Here is a 20,650-nt window from a genome sequence, read left to right on the forward strand (position 1 = left end):
GTAAAATGCTCATAAATAACTAGTACTTTATTCATATAATGGAAGAAATTCGTAAAGAACTAGTATGTTATGAACAATTTTTTTTTCTACTTTCAAATACTTCATTTATATTAAATACAAAACATACTAGTTTTCCTTTCGTAAAAATATTTGTGTAACGGCTTTTGAATTTTATTTGCAAATATTTATGTATTTAACATAAATTAAATGATTCAGAATAAAATACCCATAATCATCTCTACCTTTTTATTAACAGGCAATCTTGTACTAATATAGGGAGGAAGAGGGTATTCATGAAATATAAAATGTCATCTCTATCATGATAGTAATATTTTAATCCTAATTGGACTGAATTGTTACCAAATTTGAAAAGCAAGGGAGCTAGGTGAAATTTTTAAAACCTGGAGGATCTCAGTGCAAGTGTCAAAAACCTCAGGGGAGGTTTGTGAAATTATCCCTAAATACGATAAAGGAAAAAGTGGAAAGAGTAAAACATTAATAATTCTTTCAAACGGCTTAGCTTAATGTTGTTTCCCCTTTTCCAAAACATACCAAGATTATTAGTACCTTGTAGGGGAACTAAACTACACATATACAAAGCACATTGCACGTCATTAATTGAACAAATGAGGACCAGTAATCAGCCTGTTGCTCTTTACATTAATAATATTTCGTGGTTCTTAATATTCGACGTCGTTTTCCGGCGCTGACGTCAGCAAGGAATCGACCCAACAGAATCATTTTTTTATTTTTTAATGCAATCATTTTCGGTGTCAATTATTTTTACCCAACCCAGAATCCCAGATCAGCTCATATCTTCGTCGGCAAGTGATCAGTCCGTAAATCTTCATCTTTTTCTTGCCAAGTGAACTGAATTTCTGGTCTAGTAGCAAGTTAGAGGAGCATTTCTGTGGAAAGCACTGATTTTCCGTCAACTTCTATTGCGTGAGGATACATTATAGTCTTTCTTACATCATTATTCGTTTCTTATCTCTTGCCTCTGTTTCTCAAATTTTCTGCTTCCTCAAACGAGAAAAGGCGCAGAGGTATTTCACTGCCAAATTTTGCTATTTTTTCTTCGTTCTTTCCCCTTATTTACTCGTGGAATATTCTTATTCAAGCCACTTTTGCTTTCGCTTTTTTAACCTTTCTGTGTATTTAAATTTCACTGCTAATTTTTGCCCCTTTTATGTTGTTAGTTTGTATTAGTATTGTAAATGCACTGTGTTACAATTTTTGGTTTAGCTTTAATTCGAAATTAATCAAACAAAGGATAGTTGTTTGCGTGCATATAAGATGTTTGTGAAAAGTCTTAATGAAAATGTAAATACGAGAGCCTAATGGAACAAGAATTCTTTCCTGTCAATCTTGGCATATAAACTGTTGTGAAGTACCGACAACTTTAATCTTGGAGGTCAGAATGAGAAATTTGATATTGCTTTTTGTATACACATGTCAATATGCAGTTCTTTGCTCGTGCATGCTTCTCTTCTTTGGCATTGTGATATATGGATGGGAGTGGATTCACTTTTGAATGAGTTTTTCTTCTCTTCCTTGCATAGTTCTCTGTTCACATAATACGATAACCAGGAGCATATCATTTCAGGATGAAGGCACTTATTCTTGTTGGAGGCTTTGGCACTCGTTTGAGGCCACTGACATTAAGTGTCCCTAAGCCACTAGTGGATTTTGCTAATAAACCAATGATCTTGCATCAGGTATGTCACTTGAAAATTCATTTTTGCATTCATATTGTTGTTGATTATGTTGATGCATATAAACTTCCAGCATCAGTTCCGCTTCAAAGCCGTCAAGTATATTTCAGGTTTCACTCTGATTTGGCTGTTTTGAAGCGTGAGCATGCTACATCATATCCTGGTTTCTGTGATCAGATGTAGAACATGTGATTTCAAACTCTTTGTTCAGATATCAAACACAACTGCTGTCTATGCATGCAAGTGCTGCATGTTCACAATGCAGATTTATAAGTTAGTGTAGGCCTGCATGTTAATCATGTCAGTTTTGGTGATTTCAGATTGAGGCTCTTAAGGCTATCGGAGTGACTGAAGTGGTTCTTGCAATCAATTACCAGCCAGAAGTAAAATACTAGAAGGCCTCTGTCATTTGTGAATTTTATGATACATTTACTAAGGAAGCACTAAACTGAACGAGACTTATTGTCATAGGTGATGCTGAATTTCCTGAAAGACTTCGAGGCAAAGCTTGGGATCAAGATCACATGCTCACAAGAGACTGAGCCACTTGGAACTGCAGGCCCCCTTGCTTTGGCTAGGGACAAGCTGGCAGATGGTTCTGGCGAGCCATTTTTTGTTCTGAACAGTGATGTTATCAGTGAATATCCACTCAAAGAGATGATTGAATTCCACAAATCGCATGGGGGTGAGGCTTCCATTGTGGTAACTAAGGTAAAGTTCTGCTACTTAAACTTTTCCTGGCTTTGCATGTCTGGATCGCCATTGGATTTTCCGATTTCTGAGTTCAATGAACCACACAGGTGGATGAACCTTCAAAATATGGGGTTGTTGTCTTGGAAGAATCGACTGGACAGGTGGAGAGGTTTGTGGAGAAGCCAAAACTATTTGTTGGCAACAAAATTAATGCTGGCATTTACCTTCTGAACCCTTCTGTTCTTGATCGAATTGAATTGAGGCCCACTTCAATTGAGAAAGAAGTGTTCCCAAAAATTGCAGCAGAGAAAATGCTTTATGCTATGGTTTTGCCTGGGTTCTGGATGGACATTGGACAGCCGAGGGATTACATCACTGGCCTGCGATTGTATCTGGATTACTTGAGGAAGAAAGATGCCTCAAAATTGGCTTCTGGAACTCATATTGTTGGAAATGTTCTTGTGCATGAGAGTGCCAAAATAGGAGAGGGTTGCTTGATTGGACCTGATGTTGCAATTGGCCGTGGATGTGTGGTTGAGGCAGGTGTTAGACTCTCACGCTGCACGGTAATGCATGGAGTTCGCATCAAGAAACATGCCTGCATCTCAAGCAGTATCATTGGCTGGCACTCGACAGTTGGGGAGTGGGCTCGTGTGGAGAACATGACCATTTTGGGAGAAGATGTTCATGTTTGTGATGAAATCTACAGCAACGGCGGTGTAGTTTTGCCCCACAAAGAGATTAAATCAAGCATCTTGAAGCCAGAGATTGTTATGTGAAACTGTGTTGCTAGCTCTAGGTGATAGAGACTTCATATTTCTCATATTTATGTGTGTTCTTTCCCCACCTTTTTTTTTTGGCTCCTCTTCAAATGTAAAATTTAGCCTGAGCAAGTTTGAGTGAATTGAGCAATTTGGTGAAAGGAGACGAGTATAGGTCACTGGTGTGAAATATGTAATATTTCCTGTATGTAGAAATAAATTATTGGTTGTTGGAGAACGAAAAGTAATTTTAGCTTTCCGTTAAACTTTCAATAAGATGGTGTTGTAGAGGTGGCGTACAGGGTAGAGTTTCTCATTGACTCCGCAATTGCTGGAGATATTCTAGATTCTTCTTCAATGTCATTTGATTCCATTTTACCTCTGTTTTGAAACTCGGACCGGACCGGCCGGTCGAACCGGGAACTGGCCAGGTAGCCGGTCCGAGCCATATTAAAAAACCGGAAATTTAAAATCTGGTCAAAGCCGGTCAAAAATCGGGTTTGATCGGGCAAAAACCGGTTTTTCCGGTTCAACAGTAATTTTTTTAAAAAAAAATTCAAACTTTTTAATATTATGTTTTGACCCCCTAAATTGTTAAAATTTATTGATATACCTCAAATATTTGATACTTTATAAATATTGTCCTAAAATTTGATGTTATTTTTCAATTAAATTCATAATTTTAATTCTAAACTTGTTAATATTTATTAAATTATATAAATTGCTACTTGATTGTTCTAATTTCTTTGTATTTTCTTGTTAAATATATTTGAAACATCAAATATATATGAATATACCTTTATTAATATCAATATATTATTAGATATTATATATATAATATTTTAATTTTTAAATAATTTTTATTTATGACGTCATCCGGTTCGACCCCTATCGACCTCCGGTCGAACCCATTGACCCCTGACCTCGGCCGAGTCGCTATCCGGTTCGGTTCTGAAAACATAGCATTTTACAAGAAATGAAGATCATCAAAGCTGAAGCTTTGAAGATTTCTGATAGCAAAAGACTTGATGCCAAAGCTGAGGAAGTAAGCCACCAGTCAATGATCTGGTGGTGGGATTCAAAGATGAGGCAACATCAATAGTCAATCGACTCACCAGAGGAGCACTCCATTTACAAATTATTTCCATTGTGGGGATGCCAGGACTTGGTAAGACAACTCTAGCTAAGCTAACAAAGTCTACAACGACTCTAAAGTGATGTCCCATTTTCATATGCGTGCTTGGTGTTCTATTTCTCAAGTATATCACATGAAAACTCCGTTACTTGAAGCGCAAATCAGCACCATATTATTTGAGGCGCATATCAATACTATGAAACAAACACTTATTTCAGCAGTGCAAATACTTGTACAATCCAAATACTTACTACAAGCACAATATGTCATTTGAAAGAAGACAAGCATAGCTAAGCAGTGCAATCCAAATACTTGTTACAGGCACAAAATTATTTGTTTATGACACTGATCGAGCAAAACAGTACTCATCAGCTATGAGATAAGTGTTTTTGCTCTTTATTTAAGACTTCTTGTACTCATCATGCTCCACGCGATGGATGCTAATACAGCTGAAGCTTCCATCTTTATTTGAACAATGTGCATAGAACTGCATGCCTGCTAGCTATATATTGCTCCATCAATCAAGGATAATCATCATCATCATCATCATCATCACTCTTGATCCATAAATTGGCAACGGCATCTCCCTGGCAACTCTTTCTTTCAGCAGACAATCGGGCTGCCAAGCTGCAATATACAAGAAGAAAGAAATTATTATTACTACAAACTGGGGAGTAGCCTTTTATGTACTTGCTGAATATGTTTGTTAGATGAGTGCTCTAATCCAGCAGATACAAAAAAATATGATATATCATAAAACATACTCCTTGAGTGCCTGAGCATTGGTCATCGGCTGCCCGTCAACAGGTTCATACTCTTCTTTGTCTATATTCATCGTGGTGACATTCTTATTGAGCAGCTCTTTTCCCAACTCTTTCAGGTGCTGAAGGTGCTTCGGGTCGGATTCGTCGAATGCCATATCGTTCTTATCCAGACCAGGATACTTATAGGATAATTCAATACAAAACATTAGATAAATGTAGCGGATAAGCACATTTTGAGAAATCAATTCATTTGGAGCACAAATCAGCTAATGCTCTTCTTTTCTTTTTGTTGGTTTTGGTTGGGGGGTTTGGGGGAAGGGGATGGTAGACAACTAGCATGTATGAAAATTGAACTCAAGTTGCTCGTATTTGCAAATCATACTACCATGTAAGACTTTAACATGAACTTTTACTAAATGAGAATTGACAAGCTACTCATTGAAAGTGCAAAAATATCACTCAGTGTTAAACGTCCAGTGAACTATCAGAAATAGCAAATGGCTCAAGCAGTAGAGACACGGATCATAAATAGGCAAGTGATTGGCACTGATAAATTTCACATACCTGGATCCGAAGATAGTTTTTGATTGGTGTGATTCCCAAAGCTTTAATTACTAAGGACATATAGACGTCAATCATTTCATCATTGGCACTCCTGAGAGCATCAATAATGGGGGTGGAGGAGAAAGATGGTGCACCTAACCAGGCTAATATTCCCCAGTCGTCAGGATCCGTAACATCAACACTTTTGTCACCCGAGGCTCCAGTTCCTAGTGAAAGAACTATAAACTTGGAGAAGTCGAGGCTTCCATCAGGACTGAGAACTCTTTTCTTCTGATTCACTACCGCATCACGTATAGCTAGCAGAGTCTTTAAACAAAAAAAAATTAATGGTCATAGGTGGAAAGAAATAAGCCACCAGACACCAGTTGTTAACATTCAAGTTCTGTAACTAGTATCCTTTTAGTTATTAAAAGGCAACACCAAGCAGTACTGGATAGTATAAACTTACTGGATTATTCGCTGCCAAACCACCATCAACCATGCAAAACTTGTTGAGGCCATTAGTAAAGGGATGTGGAGGGAGATAGGTTGGAGCTGCAGATGTACTTATGCAAGCATCAGAGAGGTTAAAATTCCAAGACTCGTCGCGTTTTGCCTGTCTGGAGGAGAAAACAAATGGTTGGAAGCGGAGGACGTCATAAGCTGGGATGACAACATTGGTGATTGTGTCAGTGAGCTGCTTCACTCCCATCAGACCCATGATTTTGCTACGCAGATACTTTCCATCATATTTGGGAAGCAAGAAAGCTTTCTCAAAACGAGTAAGGTAATTCAATAAGAATGTAGGGAGACCAAGCTTTTCTACTGCAAAGCTGAACCATTGAAATAGCAGGGTGATTATTGATATATTTCCACTCATATCTTCATCATTCCTGCAACAGCAATTAATTGGCAAGATAACTAAGTAATTCTATACTCATTCTTATTTAATTAATTAATAATGATTCATGTTTATGTATATGAGTAGTTGTTATAGTACAAAGGTTTTGCTGCAAGTTTTGTTGGTGCCTCTCGTTCTTTGGGGAAGATATACTGACTCTCCTTTAAATAAAAGTCAACAACTTCTTGGGCAGTAAACAGGGGTTTGCGTTTCTCAGGATCATCACCATCAGGCGTGGTGAGCATTGCACTTATAAGGCCTCCTGTGCTTGTCCCTGCAATGATGTCAAAATAGTCTGCAATCCTAGCTTCTGGTCCATCAAGGTTCTGAAATTAAGAAAACAAATTAATAGCCAACACATTCAACATGTCTCAAGCAGGGGATTATGATACAATTGTGCATGAGAGAACTGAGATAGACAAACTACCTTGAGCTCATCTTCAAGAAATGCCAGGATGGTTGCAGGAATAATCCCTCTCACACCTCCTCCATCGATGCTTAAAATTGTGACTGCAATAACACATTAAATGCATACAAGAATGTAACAAAATACTAATCAACTGTAATTGCTTTTTTTTTTTTTTTTTTGTAAAGTGAACCACATTCTTCACTCTGTTTGAACTAGAGCAAAAAATTAACATATGCAGACTTTGTGTACATTCGGCACAACAACTATAGCAAACAGCAAACATAGGCAGCATGGAGTGGTCTTCTAGCAATGTACATTCATGAGATCACCTGATGATTTGGCAATTACTTGAGAGTAAATTCTGCACCATACATTTTGAATTCTTGATGCAACTAATAATTGTTACAGCATATGTAACATCCAATTTATGCTGTCATTCTATTCCTCTACATTGATTAACACTATAGGTTGCAGAAATAAAAACCCAGGCATGAGTATGACCATGTGTGAATGTCTATAGCTTACCACTTGCCATGATGACTGATTGCTTTCTGGATAGCGACTGTGGTACTAGGTAGCTTGATGAGTTATATCAGGGTAACTTTGCCTCTTATATAGGAAAAATGGGAGAAGTCCTATTGATGCATTTAGTATGGAAAGTGGAAAATGATAAAAGCAAGAAGCAAAGCATGGGAACAGATAAAAGCAGATAATTGTAAAAGTAGGAAGCTAGGAAAAATGATAAAAGCAAGAAGCAAAGCATGGGAACAGATAAAAGCAGGTAATTGTAAAAGTAGGAAGCTAGGAAAAAATGATAAAAGCAAGAAGCAAAGCATGGGAACAGAAAAGAGCAGAGAATTGTAAAAGTAGGAAGCTAGGAATGAAAAAAAATTGAAAGGTAAAAAAGATGGAACAAAGTAGAAGCCAAGCAAAGGATGAATTTAAGGACAAGGTAGATATAGTTCTTGTAGTTCCCTTGGGCTATACATAGCAAGGCAAAAGGATGGAGACCTCCATGAAATTGTAGTAGCAATACAACAACCAAGACAGATTATAAAGCACCATTGATATTTGTATACTGGAGAAGCACTCATTCATAAAAACATCTATCAAGCAAGACACCAAGCAAAAGAGCCTCTTCTGATCTTGCAATATCTAATTCATTACTCAGTTGATGATGCTTATCCGGCAATCAAGCTGGATTTTCCACTTTTATCTGGTAGAAAATGTAGTGTCCTTAATTGGTTGATAGTATTAGCATGGAAGACAAGCAGTCTGCCTTGGCAATTCTTTTTCTCAGCAGACAATTGGAATAGCAAGCTGCATGCATCAAGAAGCAACAGTTGAACTCTTTATCTACATTAACTTGAAGCCTATACAATTTCGTAGCCCTACAAGGTCCATCTAATAATTAGCATAAATGAAATCAATTGCCTACTTTGTCTGATTTTATTCCCCCATCGAAGGGGCCAAGCTGCTCACATCCCATTTACTCAAGTTTACCTGTGTATGTTTATGATGTGTCACAGTCGCCTAATAAAACATGCAAGAAAAAGAAAGACACCCCTGCTCAAAAATCACAAGAAAAAATGGAAAACCACTAATGGCCAAACGGGTGGAGAAGCAATCGTCACTTTCCTTAATCTGTCTATGATTTTTCTTCCAGCAAAATGGAACAAAAAGAAAGAAAAACTACTAAGAATACTTCCAATAAAGAAAAAGAAAAGGCCTATCACAGGGTTTCTGATACAAGACACAACCATCCTTTTTACACAATATATCAAACAGATAAGAATAGGATTCAAATATCATCGAAGCAAGAAATTAAAAAGAAAAAAAAAAGATTCACAGAACAATTAAAGAAGCGGTAACACTTGAAAGAAACAAACCAAAGCACGAATAAAGCAAGATTCTGAGAAAGAATCAAATGAAAGAAAAAGTACAAATCCAGACAACTTCATTCATGCTTGAAACAATTTAAGATGAAGAAACAAAGAAAAAACTTGTCTGATAGGAATTTGTCATATCTCAGGAGCTCCCAAGAACTGCTTTCCTGCCTCTCCCCGCACTCAAATTGCAGGGATTAAACAGAAATTCGGCCGTTGCCCGCCAAACGGCTATTTTTCCCGCGTAGGTCCATATGCGCTGGGCCCAACTGGAATCCACTGTCCATATTGATCGGCACTATTAGATAAAGCCCAGTCCAGCCCATAAAGAATATTAAAAAGCATCAGACTTTAAAGTTCGTGACCAACAATTTTTGACTGGGCCCAAGTGTTTTTTGTTTTTCATTCCTTGGTTTATATGCTTTGGTTTGCTAATGGCATGCTACAATTGCCAAGGAAAATAGATTTGTGACAAATGCGGTGTTAACTTTGAAATTAATAAACAACTCTTTTTTTTAGGTGATTCGAAACATGCCTCTACTCGAACCTCATTCAGTCCATGAGTCCGTTTTACAGTTAAACTATCCCCCTGAGAGCTTAATCGACAACTCTTGTCTATTACTTTTCTAGGTCTTTCTTTTTTATTCTTTAATTATCCCTCTGTTTTAAATGTATATCCACCCCCTTGATTTGTATATATTTTTCTGTATCTCTAACATTCTTGACGATACAAAATTAAGAATCGAGCGAGTTATAGTATATCTATAACCTTTCAAAATTCCGATTACAAATTGTCATGCCTATGCATATTTTACTAACTTCCTTCGGTTACTCGACCGGGTCAATTCGACCAAGTTTCTGGTTCTAGCTTAAGCATTGTTGTTAATTTTTTGAGAAGGATCCACTTGTTTGTATATTGTTTCAAAGGTACTCGATGATTGTATGGCTAATCTTTCTTGTAATGCTATTATTTTCCCAATCTGTCTGGTTAATTACGTAGCAGAATCAGTATCTAACCTTTAAATCATACTTGGCTATAGAGAGCTATTTTTGGCACTAAAGTGAATAGGAAATAAGGGTGACTATGGACTGGGACTCCAAAAAATAAGATTTAAATTTTCTATGATGATTCTTGAAATTCCATATGCAGTGCGTGTTTTAAATAAAAAAAAAAAATTACTTATTTTGAGATTTTAATCTTGACCATTAGACTAAAGTTAACAGCTAAAGAATCATTGGTATCCAAATTTTCTTCAAATCTCTCTGTCTAAGTCAATATGGTGCTGCTGCTTGTTAAAAAAGTTGCTAAAGCCACATCTAGCCTTTGACAATTTACATTTTCATTGGCCAGATCCTAAAATATCCATGACATTATTCTCCTTCTAAATTCTAACGTCTGACACCTATAATTCAAAAGATAATCAATTCAAACAGCATATGTGGCCACTAAATTTTCACATCATCTATTCCGCCTTCCTTCTTAATCCCCAATTTTTGACAAGTCTTTTTGGCGGATGATTATGCCTTAAATACGTGTTTTGGATAGGAGGAAATTTTTATTTTATAGATGGAGAAACTTTAATTTGTTTGACAAAAAAGAAATTGGCTGTCAAATCCTCTTAACCTAATAAGCTGAAGAACTACATAATATTGAATTGGATGAGTACTAGGAGCGAAGCTAAATGAGTAGCTCGACTCAAGCTTGCAAGCTCCTCAATCGGTGGATCAGTTCGAGCTCAAACTAATGCCTAATACATCCTTACGGGCTATGGCTGTTGTTTTTGAGCAGACATATTGAAAAAAATGATGGCCAGGGTTTTGTATTGAGACAACATTCGTGACAAATTGCTCAAACATTAAAAAATCATGAAGAAAGTAATTATTTCCCGTAGACTATTTTCCATGCTAGACATTTTTTTTGAGGCGAGCAATTTACATCCAGCCCTGATATAGCAAATTCTGAAATGTAAGATAACAAGATAGTAGTCTTAACTTAACAGATAGCAATTTATGGGGTGTACGTACTTTGCCTGATTCCAGCAACGGGGAGAAGTTGAAATGCAAGATGCAATATGAAAATGTGATCCAGTTTCAAATTTCAACCCAAAGAAGAAAGAAACTGGAGTACTATTATTCAGCAGTACATGAATCAGATTCAGAACAGTTATTACAAGCACAACATTATTCTTTGTGACCATAGTTGAGCTAGACGGTACTCATCAGCCATGGCCCAAGTGTTTTTGCTGCTATTTGATGGATATATATGCTTCGGTATATGGTTAAAGTTTCCATCTTTATTAGCCAGAAAGTGCTTGCATGGGGATGCACGGCTGCTAGCCATCTTTTTCTTCGCGACTCCTTTTTTCAGCCAAAAATCTGGCAGCCAAACTGCAATTTAATTTACAAGAATCAAGAAATTAAACATCACTACTACTACTATATATACTAAAGAACATCCAATATCCGATACATATATAATTATTCAAAAATTGATCAACAAACGTACTCCTTTAGTGCCTCATCCTTGGTCATTGGAGGGCTTTCAGCATCTTTCTACCTTCCTGTGTCCGTACTCATCTTGGTAACATTCTTAAAAAGCAGTTCTTTTCCCAGCTCTGCCAGGTGCTGGAGGTATTTCGGGTTCGATCCCTCCAATGATGTGTCATCCCTATTCAACCTATCATACTGATATATATAACATTCAACCCAAAACATTAGACCATAAACCCCACCAGGTTGGATAGCGAAGAGATGTCAATGGACCAATCGTACCCGAAACACCTTGAGCACCTGGCAAAGCTGGGAAAAGAACTCCTTACTAAGACTATTTCACCGATGAGTACGGATACAGGAAGGTATGAAGATGCTCATTGTCCGCCAATGGCCAATGCTGAGGCACTCAAGGAGTACGCTTATTGATTAATCATTAAATAATCCGTATATGATATTGGCTGCACTTCAATAGAGTAGTAGTAGTAACCATTTCTTTCTTCTTGCAAATTTGCAGGTTGGTGGCCGGATTGTCTGCTGAAAGAAGGGAAGACTGTTATTGATCTTCCGCTTCAGGCTAAAATAGTTATCGTTAATTCAATTGATGGCGAAGTCAATAGCTAGCAGCCATGCATTTCTATGCATGAACTTTCTGGCAAATAAAACATGGAAATTTCAGTTCTATGTATAAGCATCCAGCAGGACCAGCACATATAAAAGCAAAAACAATTAGGCCAGCTAACTAAGTTCACAAAGGAAATGATATTTGTATTCCTGAATTAGTATCTCTCACTCCAATCCACTGAGTAAATAAAATACTAACAAGAAGTACTAGAAGCTAATTTAGGAATGCAAATGTCATTTCTCCAAATAACATTGTGGGTGCATGTTCGGATTATACTGCTGAATATTCAGTCTTTTCTTTCTTCTTTCGGTTGAATCTGGACTAGATTTTAATATTGCATCTTGAACTTCAGTTTCTCCTCCGACAACTGATCTTCTGTCACCCAAGTTTCTATTACATGAGTGTATCTTTCCACTAGGCTTGTGTATACCAATATTTGGTGTAAGAATTGCACCAAATGGTGTGCAAACTACCCCATATATTGGCATACACCAACTCAGTGGAAAGATGCACCAAATATTAGAGAAATTTTTAATATTATAATGATTTTTAAAAAAATTCTACAAAGGGGGCATTTTGGGTATGGAATTCTGTAAAAGGGTTGTTCGTATTTGTCAAATGCGAGTTCCTTGAGTTCGCATTTACCAAATGCTAACTCTCCTTGAATTTTCCAACAACCGAAATACAAAAAAAAAAAAAAGAAAAAGAGGTCGAAGACCTCGCATTTAAAAAATGCGAGGTATGTCTCTTTCACCTAAACCCAAAAACAGAGCTCCGTTCTTTACATCAAACATTCGGCATTCAAATCCGTGAGCAGAGCGGCAGAAATTGGAACGAAACTTTGCACATCCAGCTCACTCTCTCTTGTCTTTGCTTAGCTAGACACCAGTCCAAGCTTCCAAGAGGAAATTGCCCGAAATCCCTCACTCTCTCTCTTTCTCGTCGGTTGTTGTCCGCCATTGTTGACCTTCCACCAGATTTCTGAGCTTCCACCAGACGCCATTTGCACGCCAGCCAGCTGCCATTTCTGCCTCAGCAGTCATCCCCAACCAATGTTGTGACCCATTGCGCTGCACATTTTCTTTGTAGAAATTTGCATTGCAAATTGTAAATCATTTTATAATTTGCAGTGAAATCATAAAGCAAGGGAAAATGGCATTACAACTGAAGCAAAAAGAAAAATTTTTTAGGCAAAATCTAGATTCCTGTTGTTGGAAAGAACCTTCAATGGTAAATAGTGAATATTGGCTCCAGGCTTCACGGCTTGTAACTTATGATTATTGTTTGAGCAACCTTTTTATGTAAAATTGCAGCTTGCTCACGCTCACTGGACAAGGAACCTTCTTTATTGGTGCTTGGGCGGTTACTTACCTCGTATTTCACAAATGCAAGGTCTGCTTTTGTTTTTTTTTTTTTTTTTTTAATTTCGGTGGTGGAAAAATTCAGGGAGACTTCGCATTTAGCAAATGCGAGCTAAAAGAACTCGCATTTGCTAAATGCGAAGACCCCAAGGATAGAAAACCATACACAAAATGCCCCCTTTGTAGAATTTTTTTTTAAAATCATCATAATTTTAGAAATTTCTCCCAAATATTACAATATTTACATCAACCCAAACAGCACTTAGAATCCTCGGTGACATATTTTCTATGCCAATCTAATGCCACCACTAATATTTTCTAGTGTCTTATTATTATTTACACTTTAATTTTCTAATAATTCAAATTGGTTTGGTTTAACACAAGTTTTTTATACCCTTTAAATCTTTGAACCAAAATTAACCACCGGTCTAATTCATATACCAATACTTTCATCATTGATTGCCTTCAAACTCTCCAATCCACTCCAATGAGGTCCACACTTCAATGTCATCGTCCTTTTGATTCCTCCACCAGCTCCGCCATTCCACGTGGCATCATCTTCACTGCCGATTGCCTCACCGTCAAAGCCCTTCTCTTTCGAGCTCTCCACTGGAGGCAATTTCATGTACTTCATGGCTGAGTTCTAGAAGGAGGAAGAAGATTATGATAGCAAAAGGGCTTAATTTCTACCTTTCCAATGTAATTTTGGCTTTGCCCTTCTACTTGTGGACTGGTCCTAGTATTCACCAAACGTTCTTCCTCACGACAACGCCGTCTACAGAGCTCTCCTTTGCTCCAACTCTGGCCTCTGTAACTTTTCCTATTGCTGATTTCCATCCCAGGTTCTTGTTCATTCTTTTTTGCCATTTTCCCCACTTTTTTATGTGCCCATTTTCTTGCAGATGACCCTTTCGGCGATCCAAAGGTTGTAAATTTACAATCCAATGCCAATCCAAAGTTTCTATCAAGTTTACATAAAAATTGAATCTTCAATGTTATAATCGAACCTGAAATATCTGAAACTGGTGGGCCTCCAAAATTCTTCTGACGCTATGAAGAAGAAAGAGAGGGTGAAGCTTTTACTGCTTTCCCTTTGGCCTCCGTTTGGCCTTTGCCCTTCTCTCTCGAGGATCTCAAGTGTCATTTTCCCACCCATTTCAACAGTTTAGAGAGTTAAAACTCAATAAAAAAAAAAAAAAATCTGACATCCATTCTTTAGCAAGTGTGCAGACTTGTGGGAGATAAAAACCAACAGAATACAGGAAGAGCACTTATACACAAAATAGAGAGCAAAAGCTCCTTAACTTTGAGAAAGAATGCAAAGGTTCATGCAGCTCAAGGACAAGTCAGGTCATCAACATAGGCAACTATGTTAATTTCAATACCTAAAATGCTAGTTCATCAGACAAAAAGATCCAATGTCCCATTCTTAGCATCTCAAAAATCAGGCAGAAAATAGCTGAAACACTCCCTAGAATCTTTCTATAATCTTGTTTTGATCCATTACATAAAAAACAAAGAACTCATCAGAATTTAAAAAGTCATGGATACACGATGGAGTAGTAACAACTTCTACTTTCTCTACTTGGGCTCCCAGCAATCAGCTCAACTTCTTCTACGAAAACAACTTCAACTGGAAGTTACCAAAAAAAAAAAGTCAATTACCAATATGCATCAATAGCCAATCCTTTTTTAAGTCATCTCGGAGACCAGAAAAAGTGTCATACTTTGTCCTATCATTCATAAGTAGATCAATACCCTTCAACAATTGAAATCTATTCAATTCAATTTTAGATAACTCGTCTTCCACCATTTTAGTTGTAACTTTTGAGCATTTTGAATTTAAGTGCTTATCCAGTGAATCTGCCATTCATCCCAACACCTTGTAAAGTACTCGAGAGCTTGTTAGTTTTCTCTTTGTGCCACGATCATTTGTTGAATATGAAGCTTTTGATTTGGACCGTTGTCGAGCTAGCAATGCATTCATAACTTCATCTTCTAAAGGTCATGAATCAATCTCAAATGATTCCTCTACATTAGCAGACTCTTCAACTTCAGTTTCAGCATTAGCCTCAAAAACAGTTTGTGCACCCTCTCCATACACTTTAAGTGTATGGTCCAAACAATATAGCTATTTCATCACGTTTACAAGCTTTGGACCCGAGGTGCCTGGAGGCTTACAAACAAATACGTGGTTCATTCTTGACTCATAAAATATTCCATCTTTGCGTTTTATTCGAACTTTCCCAACCTCATAAGTATCACATTTATCTTTCTGGTAATGTAAGATAATGTAGAGGAAACGCATTCATAGAAGAAAAAAAATAAGCATTCATTAGCGTAGAAAGGTTAATCCTGCGAAGGTATTCAGTCCTAACAATCAGTTTAAATGAACATTTAGGTATTTACCTAAAAAAAAAAAAAGATAGTCACATACTCCTGCCATCCCATAATTTGATAGGAAACCTGGAAAATCAAGGTTTTAAGAAACCATGTGATCTTTGTTTTATGTGGTAGATTTGAAAAATTAAGAACATTGTCCTCACATTCAAACTATAAAATTATGAGAAAAAAATTTACTTTTTTCCAAATAAAAATAAAAAATCTTGACATGATATAGTGTTGATTCTTTAAAGAATGACACTTATTTTGTGCATTTGAAAGTGAAAAAAAAAAAAAATGGACACATGAAGCAAAAAACAATGGTGTCTCTTTTCTTTTTCTTACTTTTTTTTTTTTATAAAGAAAAATTTAGATGGATTCGACTTTCGTCACCACCACGGATCAAGGTGTGCCTCAGGAACGCTTATAGAAATTCATACTAATCGCTCACCAATACAGTCTTCACACTGACAGTCCTTACATTTTCCAACACACACAAGACCTTTTTATGTTAAAAAGTGATCCATCCTTGTCAAACTGAACCAACTTATATTAGCAATCGTATCATTTTCCTAAGGGTTATTATCACTTTACCCCCTTAAACTATATCACTACTATCAGTTTACCCCCTAACGTTATCTTTTAGTCACTTTACCCCGATAAGTAATTCAACTCAACATATTAAGAAATTTTGGACAAAAATACCCTTTTATTTTATAGCATTACTACATTGTTATTATCACTTTATTCGTTTAGATTATAGTGATACAATCACTTTAGTTTCTAACATTATTTTCTAGACATTTTACCTCATCGTTAATCTAACTAGTATGGTCAAAAAATTTAAATATATTTACCCTTTTATATATATAATTAAAAATAAAAAAGTTGGAATGGTTATTTTTCCTTTTTTTCACTTTAAGAGATCAAAAAACATAAAAATAAAAGGGTTTTCTCAAATTTTTTTCACACTTATTAATACTCGAAAAAGAAAAAGAAATGGGAAAGAAGGAGATAGAAAATTAGATTTTGCAAAGAAAGAAAATAAAGAAAAGTATAACATTATCATATTACTTTGAGGTTATCGAGATTAGAATTGGAATTTGGTAGTAAACAGAAAAGTGAAATAATTTTAAAATAATAAAAATATTCAATTCTTTCTTATTTGTAATTTTTAAAAAAAGAATTGAGCTCTCTCTCTCCCTCTCCCCTCCCCCTCTCCATCTTTCTATTTTTTTCAATATTAATAAGATTGTCAAGAAGAAAGAAATGAATTCTTTGACTTTTTTTCTTGATACTGAAAAGGAGAAAAGTCACTCTAAATTTTTTATTATTTTTATTATGCAAAGAGGAGGGTATTTGCTTCTAAAGTTTTTTAACTTGTTAAGTTGGTTTAATGGTAAGATAAATTGTCTAAAAAATAACTTTATGGGGTAAATTGATAATGAGACTATAGTTTATGGGTATAAAGTGATAATCATTTTAAGAGTTAAACATGTCTTTTTATTTTAATTAACAAACTCCGTTAAATTTGATCGTTAGTCTTAGGGGTAAAGTGACTAAAAGATAACGTTAAAGGGTAAATTAATAGTGACACCAAACGTTAAGGGGTAAAGTGATAATGACCCTTTTCCTAATGTGATACTTAGGACCAGATTAAAAGTATGTGGTCCCAGCAGTCCCCAAAAAAAAAAGGATGGTTGGTTCGAACAAAATGGCTATCTCATCACATTTTCAAGCTTCGGCCGCGTCTTCAAGTGGGCCGGCGGTGTCTGACCATAGTGGGTCATACGAAATTGACTTCATGATTCAGATATGGATCTAGCTACAGCACAAAGAGGTCCAGCTTCCGCCTTTCGGCCTCGATTCTAATAGCTTATTTCTGTCATTGTCCCCCTTTAGGCCACTACTTTCGAAGGGGAAAAAAAATATATCTATATATGAAACACCCATTTTTCGTAATAGTTAGTTTAATAAGTAAGAACAATAGTGAGATAATTATAAAAGTTTAATTAGACTCTCACCCATTTTCATTCTAGAATAAATATTTTCTTTACACGATCAAGTGTTGATTAGTCTCTATTCACATTTGGCACCTTTTTTTTTTCTTTAATGCATGTGTCACACATTTAGACACGCTCATGCACAAAAATATTATTATACAATCAACCTTTTATCCTTTTCTCTTAAAGTCCCTAGTGAGTAGAAAGAAAAAGAAAAGGAACCAAAATTATGTGTCAATGGTGTATACACTACTATCTTTGAAAAAAAATGTACATAAGTAATTAAGAGGTTGATACACTGACAAGTAAAATCGGGAGAACATGCATGTAAATTATTTGAGATAATTTTGTAAAAAAAGTACTGTAGCACTTTTTTATATGATGCATGTGAGATAAAAAAATGATTGAAAAATGTGTTGATGATGCAAGCAAATTAGTGTGTGTAAATAAGGTGTAAATAAAGTGTAATTTTTTACAATCCAAACACTTGGTTATCAAGATCTGTAAAAAAAAAAATTCTAAATTTTATTCTGCTTGCTTCATAAATACAATTTTTAACCACTTTTTTATCTCACATATATCATATCATAAAAAGTTATATAGTATTATCTCAGATATATATAATACTGGTTTCTAGTGAAAAAGGTTAAAGGAAAATTAAAAAGAAAAAAGAAAGATTGTGATCTTAAAGAATAGCACGTGATGAATTTGGATCCTTTTATGTCCCTTTCATAACTCACAGTTTTTTGTATGAGTGTTTCGATAAATGGACTCTGCGAAGACACTTCAAAAGCCGGCAACTTTTGAAGTGCTCCGCAGCACTTAACTACTAAACCCCCCAAACCCCCCAAATTTGGATCCTTTTATGTCAACTTTGTTAAAAACAAAGAAGCTGTCCCTTCCTGACAAGTTCTACAAAAAAATCTTACACAGAGATATTCAACCACATGTTTTTGCATTTTTTCAATAGCTTTCATCAGAGAATGAGGTAGCCTGGTACACTAGTTTTGTCGTTAATTTTGAGGACTAACTGTTAATTCATCCAATGCTTCATCAGACGCGTTTTAAAACTCCAGAGATTTTTTTTTTTTTTTTGCAAAGAATTGGAATTCTCAAGTCTTTGCTTGATTCATAAAATTTTACTTTTACATAAACCCTACAATGTTCAGGTGCCCTTCTTTTATAAGTGAATCAATTGCTTCTCCATCGTAATTAATAGGCAAAACAGTTTTGGTATCGCTCTTAGTGGGAGAAAGCTCAAGAAATCAATTCAAGAACAATTAGGAAAAAAAAAAATAATTTGAGTTCTAATAGATAGAGGAAAACAATGCATCAAATTTTGTATAACAAAATTATCTCAAATAATATTTCGCTTGCATCACAAACACATTTTCCAACCTACCTTTTTATATTCCCAACTACTTTTTATCTCACATACATCACATCACAAAAAGTGCTACAGTAATTATTCCAAATAATATTTCAAATAATACAACGTTTCCCTGAAGTTCCTTCTCACAATTACATGTATTCTCATTTCGCTTTCATCGATCTTAATATGATTAACAGAGGAGTAAGTTTGTCTCGCAGAATTAAATGACACAGAAAAAAAAAAGGGTTTAGGTATAGAATAAGAAATAGGGTATTTTTTAACCGTATTAATTGCAATTAACCCTATTTATGTTAGCTAAAATGTTTATACACCTAATGCTAAAAACTCTTACAAGATTTAAGATGTAAATTTAAGTGAAAATATGGTGAATTTAATTAATCCCTTGAAAAGATTGAATTCCCTCTTTTCACATCCACCTTTAATGGAGGGAAGCAAGCTGTCTAGTCAATTGTCCTGTATTCGCTGGGCCGCAGGGTTCGCCGGGGTAGTTGGCTGTTATTTTCTCCTTTATTATTCAAGTTTTTCCTTTCATGCACAGCAAAGTCACAGTCTTGATTTGTTAGCTTTCCAATCCTAATCAGTGACCATAAAGATTTAGTCGGTGACTGCCCCCAAACCACAACCCCACGTTTTTTGATTTTCTTTTTGCCCTACAGTCCAACACAGGTATGAAAAATGGCCACAACAGGATATTATATCACAAAATTGGTTTTCTAGCTTTTTGGTTCATTCTCAAATCCATTGGTTTGGGCGGTAAAAGCAGAAATACAAACAGAGATTCTAAAGCATTTGAACTTAAAACTTGTCAAGTTGGGAAGCTTTCGATTAATAGTCCACCCCACGTTTGCCAATACAAATTTGTTCAATTAGTAATAACGGATATATTTCTTATAAAACGTTTTGTTTTAAAATCCTATTATCGATATTAAGAAAATTGTGTTGATATGTGATCTATAAGAATCTCTATATGCGACATATGGTTTTGAGAGCACATTCTGATCTGTGATAGTGAACAAAATTGAACCCATATATATATATATATATATTTTTTACAAAAACAAAATGAATGATCCGTGCTCTCACTGGTCCATTCCAATCTATTTCAGAGTCAAATGAACAACTCAAACTTTTATTTTTACACCCTACTTCAAAATCTACTTCAACTTGTTTACATCCTTCCTAAATTTATTTACACTGTGCTCCAAAAGTCCAACACACTTGGATCAAAATGGGCAGAAGATCAAGATGTTGCATTACAAAATTGAAGGCTTTTCGTCACTAAAGTAAGACCTTTTTGTATTTGACAACGTAAAAGAAGGCTTCATTAGCCACTCAAGACCTAACCTAACTCCTGCGTCATATATTTTTAGTGTTTTCTTACGTTTATGTCCATCACATTCACATAAAGTTATGCTGAAATTTGTTTTTTTTTTTTAATCACAAGATAAGTTCCATATGCATTCGATAAAGGTTATAAAATAAAATACGAGGAGCAGCTAAAGCTAGTCGTCATCAATGAAAACCCTCTAGAAAAGTTGAAATTGCAACGTACTTATCAAGTGGCTAAAACCCTTTCTCTTTCAGTTTTG

The 20,650-nt window shown here is 35.7% G+C and overlaps 2 protein-coding genes across 4 annotated transcripts; one reads left to right on the plus strand and one right to left on the minus strand.

The window, feature by feature from the left end:
* The first annotated feature begins 806 nt into the window (after window positions 1–806).
* Window positions 807–3,470, plus strand: LOC113688340 (mannose-1-phosphate guanylyltransferase 1-like). 3 transcript variants are annotated; one of them, XM_027206145.2, is made up of 5 exons: window positions 807–945; window positions 1,607–1,718; window positions 2,036–2,098; window positions 2,187–2,426; window positions 2,516–3,470. In XM_027206145.2, the coding sequence occupies exons 2-5, from the start codon at window positions 1,608–1,610 to the stop codon at window positions 3,185–3,187; spliced, it is 1,086 nt and encodes a 361-aa protein (XP_027061946.1). In that variant the 5' UTR covers window positions 807–945; window position 1,607; the 3' UTR covers window positions 3,188–3,470. The 3 variants fall into 3 exon arrangements, with proteins under 3 accessions (XP_027061946.1, XP_027061945.1, XP_071904340.1); XM_027206144.2 differs by having other exon boundaries at window positions 813–1,046; XM_072048239.1 differs by having other exon boundaries at window positions 911–1,046; window positions 1,563–1,718.
* A 983-nt stretch (window positions 3,471–4,453) lies between these two features.
* Window positions 4,454–7,663, minus strand: LOC113688506 (patatin-like protein 3). Its single transcript, XM_027206331.2, has 7 exons — window positions 7,447–7,663; window positions 6,940–7,022; window positions 6,612–6,838; window positions 6,081–6,504; window positions 5,633–5,938; window positions 5,069–5,247; window positions 4,454–4,931 (listed from the first exon to the last, which is right to left on the minus strand). Exons 1-7 carry the CDS (start codon window positions 7,454–7,456, stop codon window positions 4,826–4,828), a joined length of 1,335 nt encoding a protein of 444 aa, XP_027062132.1. The 5' UTR covers window positions 7,457–7,663; the 3' UTR covers window positions 4,454–4,825.
* Between the last annotated feature and the right edge of the window lie 12,987 nt (window positions 7,664–20,650).

The sequence above is a fragment of the Coffea arabica genome, chromosome 5e (assembly GCF_036785885.1).
Source record: "Coffea arabica cultivar ET-39 chromosome 5e, Coffea Arabica ET-39 HiFi, whole genome shotgun sequence".
Lineage (NCBI taxonomy): Eukaryota > Viridiplantae > Streptophyta > Magnoliopsida > Gentianales > Rubiaceae > Coffea > Coffea arabica.